We start from the raw sequence: 13234 nt of genomic DNA, 5'->3' as shown, positions 1-13234 counted from the left end.
AGAACTTAAGCCTGCTTAATCTGCTTGACTTGCTTTCGTGTCTTTGGGAAACGTAAGTATATGCAGAAATAAATATTAAAATCTATCACGTATATTTGTAAAGATGTAAAGCATACTGTTTTGGTTCACAATAATGATAAATATGCATCATGTTACGACAGTTTTAAAAGATCACAAATAACTATACATATGCTACACTTCTAACAAAATTTCTGTTACAATATGAATATGCATTTATTATTATATGAGTCGTAAAACGGCCCACCAGCGGCCGAGTGGTAAAGTCGCTGAACACTGGTAGTTCGGTCCGAGGTTCAAATCCCGCGAACGATCCGGCTACATGGGTGTTTTCGTGGTTTTCCCCATGTATAACGTGTATACAAGCCAGTTTCCCTTAGAAAGTCCTCCACGAAAGCATCCATCCCTTAGTCAGATAGCCATAGTGTGCTTTGCCATAATTAAACACACGCATACACACATGAGACGTAAAATTCAGTATTCGTCAATTTTAGATTCTAGGTATATGACAAAAAAATTTCTTTTTTAATTTTCGTTTTCTTTTTAAAAATTAATTCACTTTATAGCTTTTCTCCAATTTATTATAAAGGTATAGGAGTTAAATTTTGATTTATATATAATATGATATAAATTCATCATTCATTAATAATATTTTATGTATAACAAAAAAATTTTTATTAATGTTCCAAATTTTAATTTTTTTAATGATTTGTCTTCCATTTGTTGTATATTTGTTGAATGCATAGCTAAATATTTCAATTATACACAATAAGATTCTGCAGAAAACAATTCAGCTGGCATGACAGCTAATTGCGAAAGAAAAATTAGAGTCTTATTGCTCTTAACTCTTAGTACAAGCAGCCATTTTAAAATTGACGTTAAAATAAATTTATTCTATGGTCTATTAGAAAATAACTATACTGAATCATTTATTGACGACTTCTAAGAGGTCGCTTTCTGAAAGAAACCTGTATTTTTGAGAACATAAACATACGTTGATATTGAACATCACTTTTTTAAAATGCCAGAGCAAATGCACAGAGCTCCAAAAATCATCTAAAAGCATAGACGGTCACGTTTTAAAAGGCTGACTACTTTTAATAAAGCTTGTATGTTAATGTTCATTATACATTTCTCACATTTTTACTTTCTTTCAAAACAGCGATACTGCGGTCAATTGCTTTAGAACTATGTGAAACTAATAAAATGGGCCCTATGTTATAAAAACCTAATTATATTCAGATAAACACCTTTTGAACATGTTTGATATCCATTATTCTAATCAGAATACTTTGTCTACAGAAAACATTGAATCAATATTAGAAATCAAAAGCTAAGTGAGATTAAAGTAGGAAGAGTCATATCGTCTCACACATTTTAATTGAAGTAAACAGGTGCTTACTTTATCGTAAAGTGAACACCCGTTTTTCAAACAGCGAATGAAAAGAAAAAAAGAGCCCACCAGAGCTCGAGCGGTAAAGTCGCTGAGCACTAATAGTTCGGTCCGGGGTTCAATTCCCGGCTAACGGCTAGCTGCACGGGCGTTTTCGTGGTTTTCCCCGTGTGTAACTTACATATGAGTCAGTTCCCTTTAAAAAATCCTCCACGAAGGCCTCCCTTCCCGTAGGGGCAATAGCCCTAGTGTGCTTTGCTGTAACCGAATAAACCGAAACCGGAAAAAAAAAAAAAAAAAAAAAAAAGAGAATTGTTGGTGGAAAGCAGCGACGAAACGTCGTTTTAGAAGAATGGGCTACATAACCAAATTTCTATCTATACTCTGGTAAACAATACATTATTTTCTCATCAAAAGCCTAAATTTAGCTAATGCTCGGCTTAGTTCTTAAATTGCAATTTTAGCCACATCCCCCAAACAAGACGATGTCTGGTATTTTATTTCATTATTTAGTTATTCATCATTAATTTAAGAATTAACTAAATTTTCATTTGTCTTTAAATTTTTATTGAATTATAATAATAATCATTTAATATTCTAGTTGCTAATTATTTTATTATTGTAATAGTTATTTTATTTATTTTTATTTATTTATTTATTTATTCATCTTTCCTGATGGCCTTCCATAGAGCTCCAGCACTTCTAATTTTAAAAATTAAATCCTGACTACAACCAATGATTGCGAAAATAAAAGTCAAGTAACTTATTTAGTGATAATTAAATAAAATAAAAGCCAAAGCTTTTATTATATATATATATATATATATGTTTGTGTGTGTGTGTGTACTTTAAATTTAATTATAAGGACATATATATATGTACTTTACATTTAATTATAATTTATTTGATATATATATATACATATTTACGTTTGGTAGCATTACCAATTGCAATAAAAAGGGAGGTGCACATCTAGATGTTATAACGGACCCATATACAAAATTTCAACGTTCTATAACTAATCGTTTTTGAGTTATGCAAAATGCATACATACGTACTTGCACATCACGAAAAAAATCCCTTTCAAGTATCAACTTAGAGTCATAATCATTAGTCATAAGTATCAGCTTAGAGTAAATGGGATTACATTTAACAATAAGTTTTTTTTTGAAAAAAAAAAGAGAGAGGTCCTTCATTGTGTTCGTACGTACAAACGTCACCCCAAAAAATAATTCACATGGATTCCGTAATCGTCAAAAACGGATATTTCCGTTAAAATATGATACCCAAAGTTTTCTCGATTACAATAATTACTACCATTTTATTTAATACAAGGAAGTAAAGAACCTATATTAACCTACATATTCTTATATAAACAATACCTAAGTGCAGTATATAAATATTTCAAATCAATAAAATCTCACTATGGCACGTTCAAGAAAATAAATAAATAAATAATCATCTAAATTTTCAAATTACAAACATAAATAGCAATAGTAAAAAGCAAATGCAAACTAACGCTTCCCGCTATCAAAATTGCTCATCTTCTTAAATATCAACAACTAAACTAGATAGTATTTCAACTAAAACACATAATGTAAACAAGAATTTGCCCGATGTCGAAAAAAATTCAAAATTATCTATGAAAAATATGAGCACATTGTAACGCAACCGCATCATTCGCATTCGCATAGAAACCGCATCATTCGTATTCGCATAGAAATCGCATCATTCGTATTCGTATAGCAACCGCATCGTGCATATTCACAAAGCCTACAGACAATTTCGCTACGGGCTGCTCTTCATTGGAGGAAACATCTTCTTGGCGGTCATATTTGGAATGGCGAGTTATCGCCCTGTAGGAGTGGTAATTAACAGCAAACAAACGGAAACAGCATTTATTTCATTCAATATTTTTTTAGTTTATGAATGAAAGCTTAGAGGAATTGTGTGGAATATATCTTAAATAACCTACTGATCTTATTAATAGTTTATTTGTATTTGAATTTAAACTTTTAAAAGTACGTAATTGTTTTACAAGAAAAGGTGTTTATATCGAGACAGCATATGCACTTTTTCGTTATTTCACTTAGGAAGAGCCTGTTGTGTAAATTTTCATAGCGCATTAATTTATACAAATAAAGGAATATTAAAAAATTAACCTAATGAAAACATTCAGTAAACATTTAAGGGTGTCGGATACCTATTCTTTTTACGAGTAAGTATAACTAAAATTATATTTTATTCCATTATGGGCTATATCTATTGAAACGCTTTTCGGGATCTTGGATCGTAATCTTGCTTACTGGTACCTACTACAAAGAGTACAAACCAGTAAATAAAAATAAGAAAAATCAACATTAACAAAAATAGAGAAAATAAAGGCGTTTAATTTTTAACACCGTACCCGAATGCTAAAAGAAAAATAATGACAAAGTCATTCAATAAAGTTAAAATAAAAATAAATCCGTATAAAGCAGAGTTTATAAAAGCTACGAGCGGGGATAGATCCGGCGACCTAGAAGTCTGAGAATTATTCTCGCACTTGTTACCACTGGGTTTTGCGGTTTCTCCGGTGGGTTATGCTCACTTTTTGGTACACCACGCTTAGATACAAATTGTAAAGGCGATGAACCAAAAGTCGCCAAGCACTAGATTCTGTAACCCTACCTCTTTTAACCAATCGGAGCAAAGAGCAGAAGAAACGGTCTGTAGGCTTTGTGAATAAGCCCGCATCGTTCGTACTCGAACAAACCGCATCGTACGACAGATGCGAGTAACAAACAGATGCGAGTAACGAAATGAATTCGTGAGTACGGAATCGGTACTTCGAGTCAACCGATGTACCCGTTACTCAGTAACGAATACATGCGGTTTGCTCCAGCTCTATTTCGTAGTGTCAACACGGATTGAGAGTTCTTTTTATCATTATGGAAGTTCATCACCATATAAAAAGTATTTCAGTTAAACTTTCTTGATTTTGTTAATATCAAGTAATCGTTTTTAAACTGAATATCACTGAAAGTAGCTTGATCTTGAAGAAACATGAAAGGCCTGCTTCCATATCTTGTAACAGTTCTGTACCTGTGGAATTACATTTTGTATGCTATGTGTAAAGACCACGGAATAGGTGAGTAAAGAAAGTCTATGTACCTTTATTTAAAATTGCTTATTCTTACCGATTATTCTTTACCGTTTTTCAGCCTGATCTCGTGCATGTGTTCAGTTTTGTATGAAGCAATGCCATTAGGAATTCTAAGGGGAAAATTCAATTTTGAAAATCTTGATATTAATATCTAGACTGAAGTGTATGTTATAAAGTTTCTGTTGTAGAGGCTTGTTATGTAAAATCTCCAAGGATATCATATGCGTTTCCTTACTAAGCAGTGTTTTAAACTGAATTTTTATTTAAACTTCAATAGGAAATATTTTTGCTGTGTAGTAACATTTTTGGATACACTTGTCTTAGTTGGTATTTGCTGATATATCGCTGAAAATAGCACACCTGACTCTGAATTGTGAGTGAATTGAATCCATTTGTATTGAAACAAGTCCCTAGCACAGTACACTTTTTAGCTTGTATTAAATTTAGTTTCCAAGTTAGGACAATTTAAGAATTAATAGATGTAGTGCCCACTGCATTGCCTTAGGTTAAAAAATTCAAGCTATGGAAATTAAACATTTAGCGAGTAAAGGGCCATTCAGATTGGAGTTTATCTGAGCTAATGGAGACAACTGACTTAGCTGACCCATCATCTCCAAAACCAGTTTTTCCCCATAGTGCAGCGAGTTGAAAAATCTGAACTGCATGCATAGCAGAGCTAGTCTACATATGGAACTGACTTCATTAGCTGAGATAAACCCCAGTCTGAGCAGCCCTTGGTCATTTTCTAAGCCCCCATATGTAGAGTTGATTGCCAAGCAGGTTGAAAAGGTGGGGAAAGTGTAGAATCACCCACTGCTTGGCGCGTTTTTAAGAATTGCACATACTCGGTATCCATGTACACATCGACCTATTTTCACTCAAAAAAAATCCCAGAATTCCACAGAAATGGCATTGCGACATGGCTCTTGACTTGATCCATATACACATTGACCTATTTTCACTTAAAAAGTCAAAGAAAATTGACAAAAATCCAATTCTTTTTACGCTTGTAAAAAGCGCCAAACAAACGCCAATCAAAAAAAGTGGGCAATTCTGCACTTTGGCCGAAAAGGTTGCTAAGATTGGATTATCTTTAAATGAAGAAATCACCAATTTACATTATGAAATATGGATTTGGGTTGTTTAAAATTTTGCAAAACTTAAGGATCATAATTAGAAAAAATTCAAATCGTATCATGAGAAGAATTTTTGAGTCTTTCGAAGAAATTATGGAAATACTCTGATATACACCCTCAAGTCGCCAAATTTCTCTCCAAACATTTTTGGCGAGAAACTCCATGCTGCCATATTACTATCTATTTTTTTTGTCTGCACTTTGAACTTTAAGCCTAAAATGTGTCCAAAAACGCGGTTTTCGCACACGCAAAAACCACGTTTTGAACACACAATTTAAGCTAAAAATCCGAAACAAAAAACTTAGCTAGCAAAAATGTAAAGTTTCTAACCAAAAATATTTGACAAGAATCCATGTACACAGCGATATGTTTTAGCTTTAAAAAAATCTACAAATGGCACAATCTAAGCTATGAACGTATCTACGAATTATGCACACCTCGGTTTAATAAATTAACATGCCAACAATAAATTTGAAAGAATACCATGTACACAGTGTTCTGTTTCAACTTTAAAGAACATATACGAATTGCACAATCTAGGCACTATGCAGTAATCAGCAAAATAAACTAACTAAAAAAAAAGGAACTACTTTGATATACCTCCCAAATCGGAAATTTGGCGACTTTTTTCCCTCGCCAAGATGAATTCTCGCTAAATACAAATAATTAATACATAAAAAATACGGAATCATTAAATACAAAAAAAAAAAAAAAAAAATACCTAAAAAATGCAATGAATACATAAAAAATACAAATAAATGACACTGAATAACATATTATATACAATTTACACAAAAATTTCAACAAATACAATTGAAAATACGTGTCGGCAATCTAATAAAAAGAATTATTCATACAGAAATTTTGAATTCCTCCCAGTTTACCCCAGCAGCAATTTCAATAAATTTATTGAAACAATCAACATTAGCCACTAAACGTGATTTACGAAACATGTACATCGCAAGGTAAAATTTATAATCTGCCTTGTGATTGTACATAGGCAAAGAAGCTTTAACACGCCTCCACATACTTTCAGTTGTATTTGTATGACACCCGGAATCGGGGTCTACAAATGTTAAAGAATGATTTACCTTTAAATGCTCAAAACCCTCATCCGTCAAACAATCATAACTTTTCCAACAATCAGAATAAACAGACGTACCTGGCTTAATCCATTCCTTAATTACTGACAACAACGTCTCCTGAGACCTATCATGCACAGCAACTAAAAAAACCTTACCTGATCCCCTTTCAACACCACCAAAAACCCACTGACCTTCAACACTATGACCCCTATTGTACTTCCTTTTGTCAAACTTTGACTCATCTATTTCCACAACAACACCATCACCACCTACCTTCTCAGAATTCTCCTCAATATAATTCAAAATGGTCTCGTTAATGAATTGCCTCCAATCAGCTGAAGTAGTACTAGAGAAACCATACTCCTCTGCAATCCTACCTGTCTTAGTGCCTCTCAAAATCTCATACATGATCAACAAAACCTTGAACAACTTAAGCTTAGACTTCGAAAACCAAGAATTATGCCTTATCGACATTTCAGTGTGGCACTGATTACCACCTACCATTTTGCGACAAACATACACAAATCCATCCGAATACGACTTCTTCAACTTCTGTTTCATACCAGACTCACATTTCTTACACACTGCAGCCTTCAACAATCCAACCTCCATAAAAAAATCAATTAACATTTGCATATCCTGAGCCAAATGATGCAAAAATAAACAATTAACAATACCTGGCCTTCCAACTGTCGGCCTACCCGACGAAAATGAAGCACAACTATCAATTTTCCGACTCGAAATTCCCTGAAACTTTTCAACAACACTATATACAGTAGGCATATTGAAAGTTAAAAGATAAAAGTAATTAATAGAAAAAAAATATAATTGAAAAATACAACCAGATTTGCAGCAAAATACAGCAAGTCAGAAATCCGCTTGATCACTTCACAAAGAAATGGCGAATGAATGAAATGGCGGTAAAACATATATGAAATCCAAAAATTGTTGCCGCAAAACTTTAAAAAAATGGTACAAAATACAAGAAAATACTAAATTTGGCAACAGCAAAAACCTAAAAGCTGAAAAAAACCTAAATTGGCAACACCAAAATAAGAAACAGCAACCCTAAAAAGTCCGTAGGGAGTGCCAGATTTGGCGCATAATTTTTTGATGGAGATGACAAGATGTCTTTTAGCTGACCTAGGTCAACCTCACAGATATTGGGCCGAAGCATGCTGACTGCATTATTTACAGAAGCATATGCCTACAAAACCAAATGCAAAAACTCCATACGAATTATGGAATAACAAGAAACCCAACCTCTCTCATCTGAGGACTTTCGGGTGCAAGGCTTTTGCTTTACATCCATAAATCTAAAAGAGGTAAATTGGATGATACTGCTATAGAAGGAATACTCGTCGGCTACGACAGCAGAAGTAAAGGCTACAGAATTTTAATTCCTGGAGACAAAATTATAATAAGTCGATCTGTACGATTTATTGAAAACACCGGAACTGAGAAGCCTGTAAGCATCTATTTAAACCAGGATGAAGAAAATCCTAAGGAAGAAAGCTCAGAATGGAAAGAAATAAAAATAGAAGAACCCGAAGAAGAAGAAATATCAGAACACAAAGAAGAACCTTTGGAACTCAGAAGATTGAACAGACTCACAAAAGGTAAACCTCCTGATCGCTACGGATTCCATGCCAAATATCCAATCTCCTCCGAACCTAAAACTTGGAAGGAAATTCAAAGTTTGGAAGAAAATGAAAAAAGAAAATGGCTAACAGCTGTTCGAGAAGAAATTAATTCACTAGAAGAAAACAACACTTGGGAATTAGTTGATTTACCAAAAGGAAGAAAACCAATAGGATGCAAATGGTCTTTCAAGACAAAGCTCAATGCAGAAAGAAAAATTGAAAGATACAAAGCCAGATTAGTCGCAAAAGGATTTAGCCAGAAGTTTGGATCTGACTATGATGAAACCTTTGCTCCTGTAGTAAAATACACAACGCTACGAGCCTTCCTGTGTGCAGCTTCATATAAAAACATGTCTGTCAGACATATCGATGTCAAAACAGCTTTCCTTCATGGAGAACTAGAAGAAGAAATTTACATGACTCAACCCAAAGGATACTCAAAAGCTGGAAATAAAAATAAAGTTTGCAAGCTGAAGAAATCTATATATGGTTTAAAAGAAGCTGCGTAGAGCTTGGAATCTGAAAATTGGAAAAATACTTCTAAACATGTCATTTAAACAAAGTAAAGCAGATCCATGCTTGTTTTTCAAAAACATCAATGGAAAATTCACGTATATAATATTATATGTAGATGATATGCTTGTAGGAAGTGGAAGAGAAGAAGATGTAATGGAAACAATCCAACAATTGAACGTTAAATTCGAAATCAAAAACCTAGAAGTCACCTACTACCTCGGCATAAACATTGAAAGATTTGAGGATGGGACTTTTGCCATAAACCAAAAGAATAAAATTGAAGAAATAGTTCAAAAGTTTGGACTTCAGAACGAAAAACCAACATATACGCCAATGAAAACAAATTACTGCAAACTAGAAGCTGAAGATGATCTTCTAGAGAATAATACAGAATATAGACAAGCAGTAGGGGCATTATTATATATTGCAACAATCAGCAGACCAGATATAGCATGTGCGATCAATCTACTGAGTAGAAGAAATGAAAAACCTCGGAACACAGATTGGAATGCTGTCAAGAAAGTCATTCGATACTTGCACACAACTAAAGAGTTAAAGTTGGTCTTTAACAGAATTCAAGAACCTATACTAACTGCATATTCGGATGCAGATTGGGCAAATGACAGAACAATGAGAAAATCCATTAGTGGATACATATTCAAACTAGGAAATAACTGCATTTCATGGAGCAGCAAACGTCAAAACTGCACTGCACTATCTTCAACTGAAGCAGAATATATTGCAGCAGCTAATACAGCACAAGAAGCACAATGGCTGTTAAATTTGCTTAAAGATCTAGGATTAAAACAAAATTTGTCGATTACTCTCTATGAAGATAACAAATCATGCATCAAACTATCACAAAAATAGCTCCAGAACAAAGCAGATAGATGTGAAATACCACTACTTGCATGAACTTCAACAAAACGGGATCCTGAGTCTAGACTATTGCAGAAGCTCCGACATGATTACGGATCTACTCACCAAACCACTAGGCAAACCTGTGCTCGAGAAACATCGAGAATCGCTGCAAATGGTGATCCTGCCCATCAAGTAGGGGTGTTGGTATGCATATAGTGATGGACTGTCGCCAATAGCACGATAAACTGTATGAACTGGAAAACCTGCAAAAGAGTTAACTGCGTAACTCTCTTATTCTTTACACTTACTTTTCTCATTCCTTCAGGATAGGACAGTGATATGATACTCTCTATAATATAAATTCCTTTTTCAATATGTATTTGGAATACTAATGAATTTTTTATCTTTTTTCATGTACAGTCAAGTCTTTAATCCGGACGTCCATAATCCGGAATTATCTATAATCTGGACCTCAAAGCTACATACTTTCGGCGCATGCGTAAACGTAATTGTGCAAAGGTATTATGTGCATATACGTTTACGCATGCGCGCTTAATGTATAACGGACGGTATAAGCTAAGCTAAAATTATCTAATTATCTATTTCAGTTAATGTTGCAGATTGCGTTGTTCGTTAATCTTCGAATTGCATCCGGCTTATTATTTTTTGCAGACTGTTAGAGCAATTTTATAAAAGTAAGCTTGAACTTTCGATTATGTGAAAAAGAATTTCCGATTCTGGAGCTGCCAAAGGATCTACAAAGCGAAAGCATGTTTCAATGTCCATCAAACAAAAAGTGGAATTGCTGCAAAAAATAGATAAAGGCATATCCTTTGTTTCTCTAACCATTCTGAATCTGTTTATCAATTTCACGCTGCTCTCGTGGGGGGGAAACGTCGCGGCGGCACAATGAACTGGAAGTTGATCTGTCAGCACTATCCTTATCTTCAAGGCAGATGTTTTTATTTTATTCGACTCATAATTCCTTACTAAATGTAGTATTTCATCTCGATGTACTCTGTCTTTGATATGATATAAATCAAATTCCTCGTCATTATAAATATCACGAATACACATCAAATAGTTGTCTGGTTGCAATTTTCTAATTTCGACTATGCGTAATGTATGCTTTAGGCATGTGCGCATTGAAAGAAATGTTTAATAAAGTAAACAAATAAAAATAAAAAAATTTTTTTGTAAATTTTGATACCCTTTAGATCATAATTGCTCTTTATTTCATAAATTACAGTTTCATATTTTTTATTTTATAATTTCTGCATGCCATCTTACCAGATTTAAACTGATGATCTATAATCCGGAATCGCCGAAGTCCCGACGAGTCCGGATTAAAGACTTTTGACTGTATTAATAAAGAATGTGTTTTGTGATCTTACAATTTCCGTCTACACCTATTTTGGATTACAAGTTAATTAGGTATGATCTCGCTTAATGCTGCACTGGATACAAGGTAAGAAGAATAATTTTGCTCTTTATTTTTATTAATTTGTTGTGAAATTTCAAGGCTATAAAATGTTTTACAACACTTTCAAAGTGTGCACGCGTAAAACATACATTACACATAGTCGAAATCAACAAATTGCAACCAGAAAACTATTTGATATGTATTCGTGATATTTATAATGACGAGGAATTTTATTTAAATCATATCAAAGACGGAGTACATCGAGATGAAATACTACATTTAGTAAGGAATTATGAGTCGAATAAAATAAAAACATCTGCCCTATAGATAAGGATAGTGCTGATAGATCAACTTCCAGTTCATAGTGCGCCGCAATATCCCTCCCCTCCCGCAGCGCAGCGTGAAATTGATAAACAGATTTCAGAATGGTTAGACAAACAAAGGATATGCCTTTATCCATTTTTTTGCAGCAATTCAACTTTTTATTTGATGGACATCGAAACATGCTTTCGCTTTGTAGATCCTTTGGCAGCTCCAGAATCGGAAACTCTTTTTGACATAATCGAAAGTTCAAGCTTACTTTTATAAAATTGCTCTAACAGTCTGCAAAAAATAATAAGCTGGATCCAATTCAAAGATTAAGGAACAACATAATCTGCAACATTAATTGAAATAGATAATTAGATAATTTTAGCTTAGCTTATACCATCCGTTATAGAGGATGATCTTTTTTAAAGTGGCAGTGTTTGGAGCGCCCTATAGCGTAGTCTAATAGCCGAAATGGCACCAAACTTGGTATTTATACTAATCAAGACATGGGACATCAAGACATAAAATCGTACAGTTAAATTAATTATGTTTATTTGCTACATTAACTTCCCCGGTGAGGAATTGGACCACATTCAATGTGAGCACCGTTCTCATAAATAACACCGTGCACTCTGTGCACAATGTTCTCCACAGCCGTATGTAACATATCACGAGGAATATTCTGCACTGTCTTTGTTATGTTGTCTTTTAGAATAGACAAATTTGATACTCCACCAACATAAACTTAAGATTTTAAATAACCCCAGAGCCAAAAATTGCATGGCGTGAGGTCAGGGGAGCTGATTCATGTAATACAGCTTCACCAGTAACGCACGTTCCGGTAACGTGAGAGGCATGTTCACTGTAGCTCGTTTACTTCAGCTGAGATTATTTGTCGAAGCTGTCTACTACTTGCTTTTATAGCCGCTATTACTGGCCCTGTCGTCGCACAACATTTGCATTTTTCTTTGAGACCTGCGTTTTATGCTAATTCTCGTTATTGAAAGCTACAGCAGCGCCACAAAATACCCTAGTGGTGATTTTTGGAACTAAACTGTTTTTTCATGGGATTCTTTTTCCCATGGCTTGATTAGTCTAAATACCAAGTTTGGTGCCATTTCGGCTAGTAGATGGGGCTACAGGACGCTCCAAACACTGTCACTTTAAAAAAGATCACTCTGTACATTAAATGCACATGCGTAAACGTATTATGCGCATGCATAAACACATATGCGCAAGCGTAAAAGTATTGTTACATATTTCTTTTCCTGACACCAGTTGTTACGTTATTTTCTTCCTTCACGTTCGTATGGGGTTTGTAGATTTGGAGGGAATAACAACGACACTTGATGAAGTATCGAAACACACTTTATTCAGCCAATATTAATCAGGACAGCTCCAATAACACTTTTTACAGTCGTCGAAAATCTATTATAAACATGCTGGAGCAATCAGCGACACAGCGTTCACACTGTCAGGCAATAATGGTGAAGATAGCTTCACTGCAAAGTAGAGTACAGCTTCCGACTCTGTTTGGTCGTTCTCGGAACTCCACGTACTTTCGAGACTCTCCACGCTATGCACTCGATGATACACAAGAGTAAATCTCTCGACTCAGCACGGTCTAAGACAAAATTCGATGATGCACTAATTTGCGATGCATTAAAAGACTCTCTCGATGCACTCGATGACCAACTCGGCGCTA

At 34.4% G+C, this 13234-nt stretch overlaps 1 protein-coding gene across 1 annotated transcript in view; it reads left to right on the top strand.

The window, feature by feature from the left end:
- Positions 1-4215: 4215 nt before the first annotated feature.
- LOC118195867 (acid sphingomyelinase-like phosphodiesterase 3b) overlaps positions 4216-13234 on the top strand; it is a 97436-nt gene continuing 88417 nt past the window's right edge. The window contains exon 1 of the mRNA XM_085808328.1: positions 4216-4541. Within this exon, the coding sequence (XP_085664454.1) occupies positions 4457-4541 (85 nt within the window). The 5' untranslated portion in view covers positions 4216-4456. The remainder of the gene's footprint in view (positions 4542-13234) is intronic.

This window comes from Stegodyphus dumicola, chromosome X1 (genome assembly GCF_044657685.1).
Source record: "Stegodyphus dumicola isolate Sdum_Otavi_A_Nest chromosome X1, ASM4465768v1".
Classification (NCBI taxonomy): Eukaryota; Metazoa; Arthropoda; class Arachnida; order Araneae; family Eresidae; genus Stegodyphus; species Stegodyphus dumicola.
This window is presented reverse-complemented; position numbering and strand designations above follow the sequence as displayed.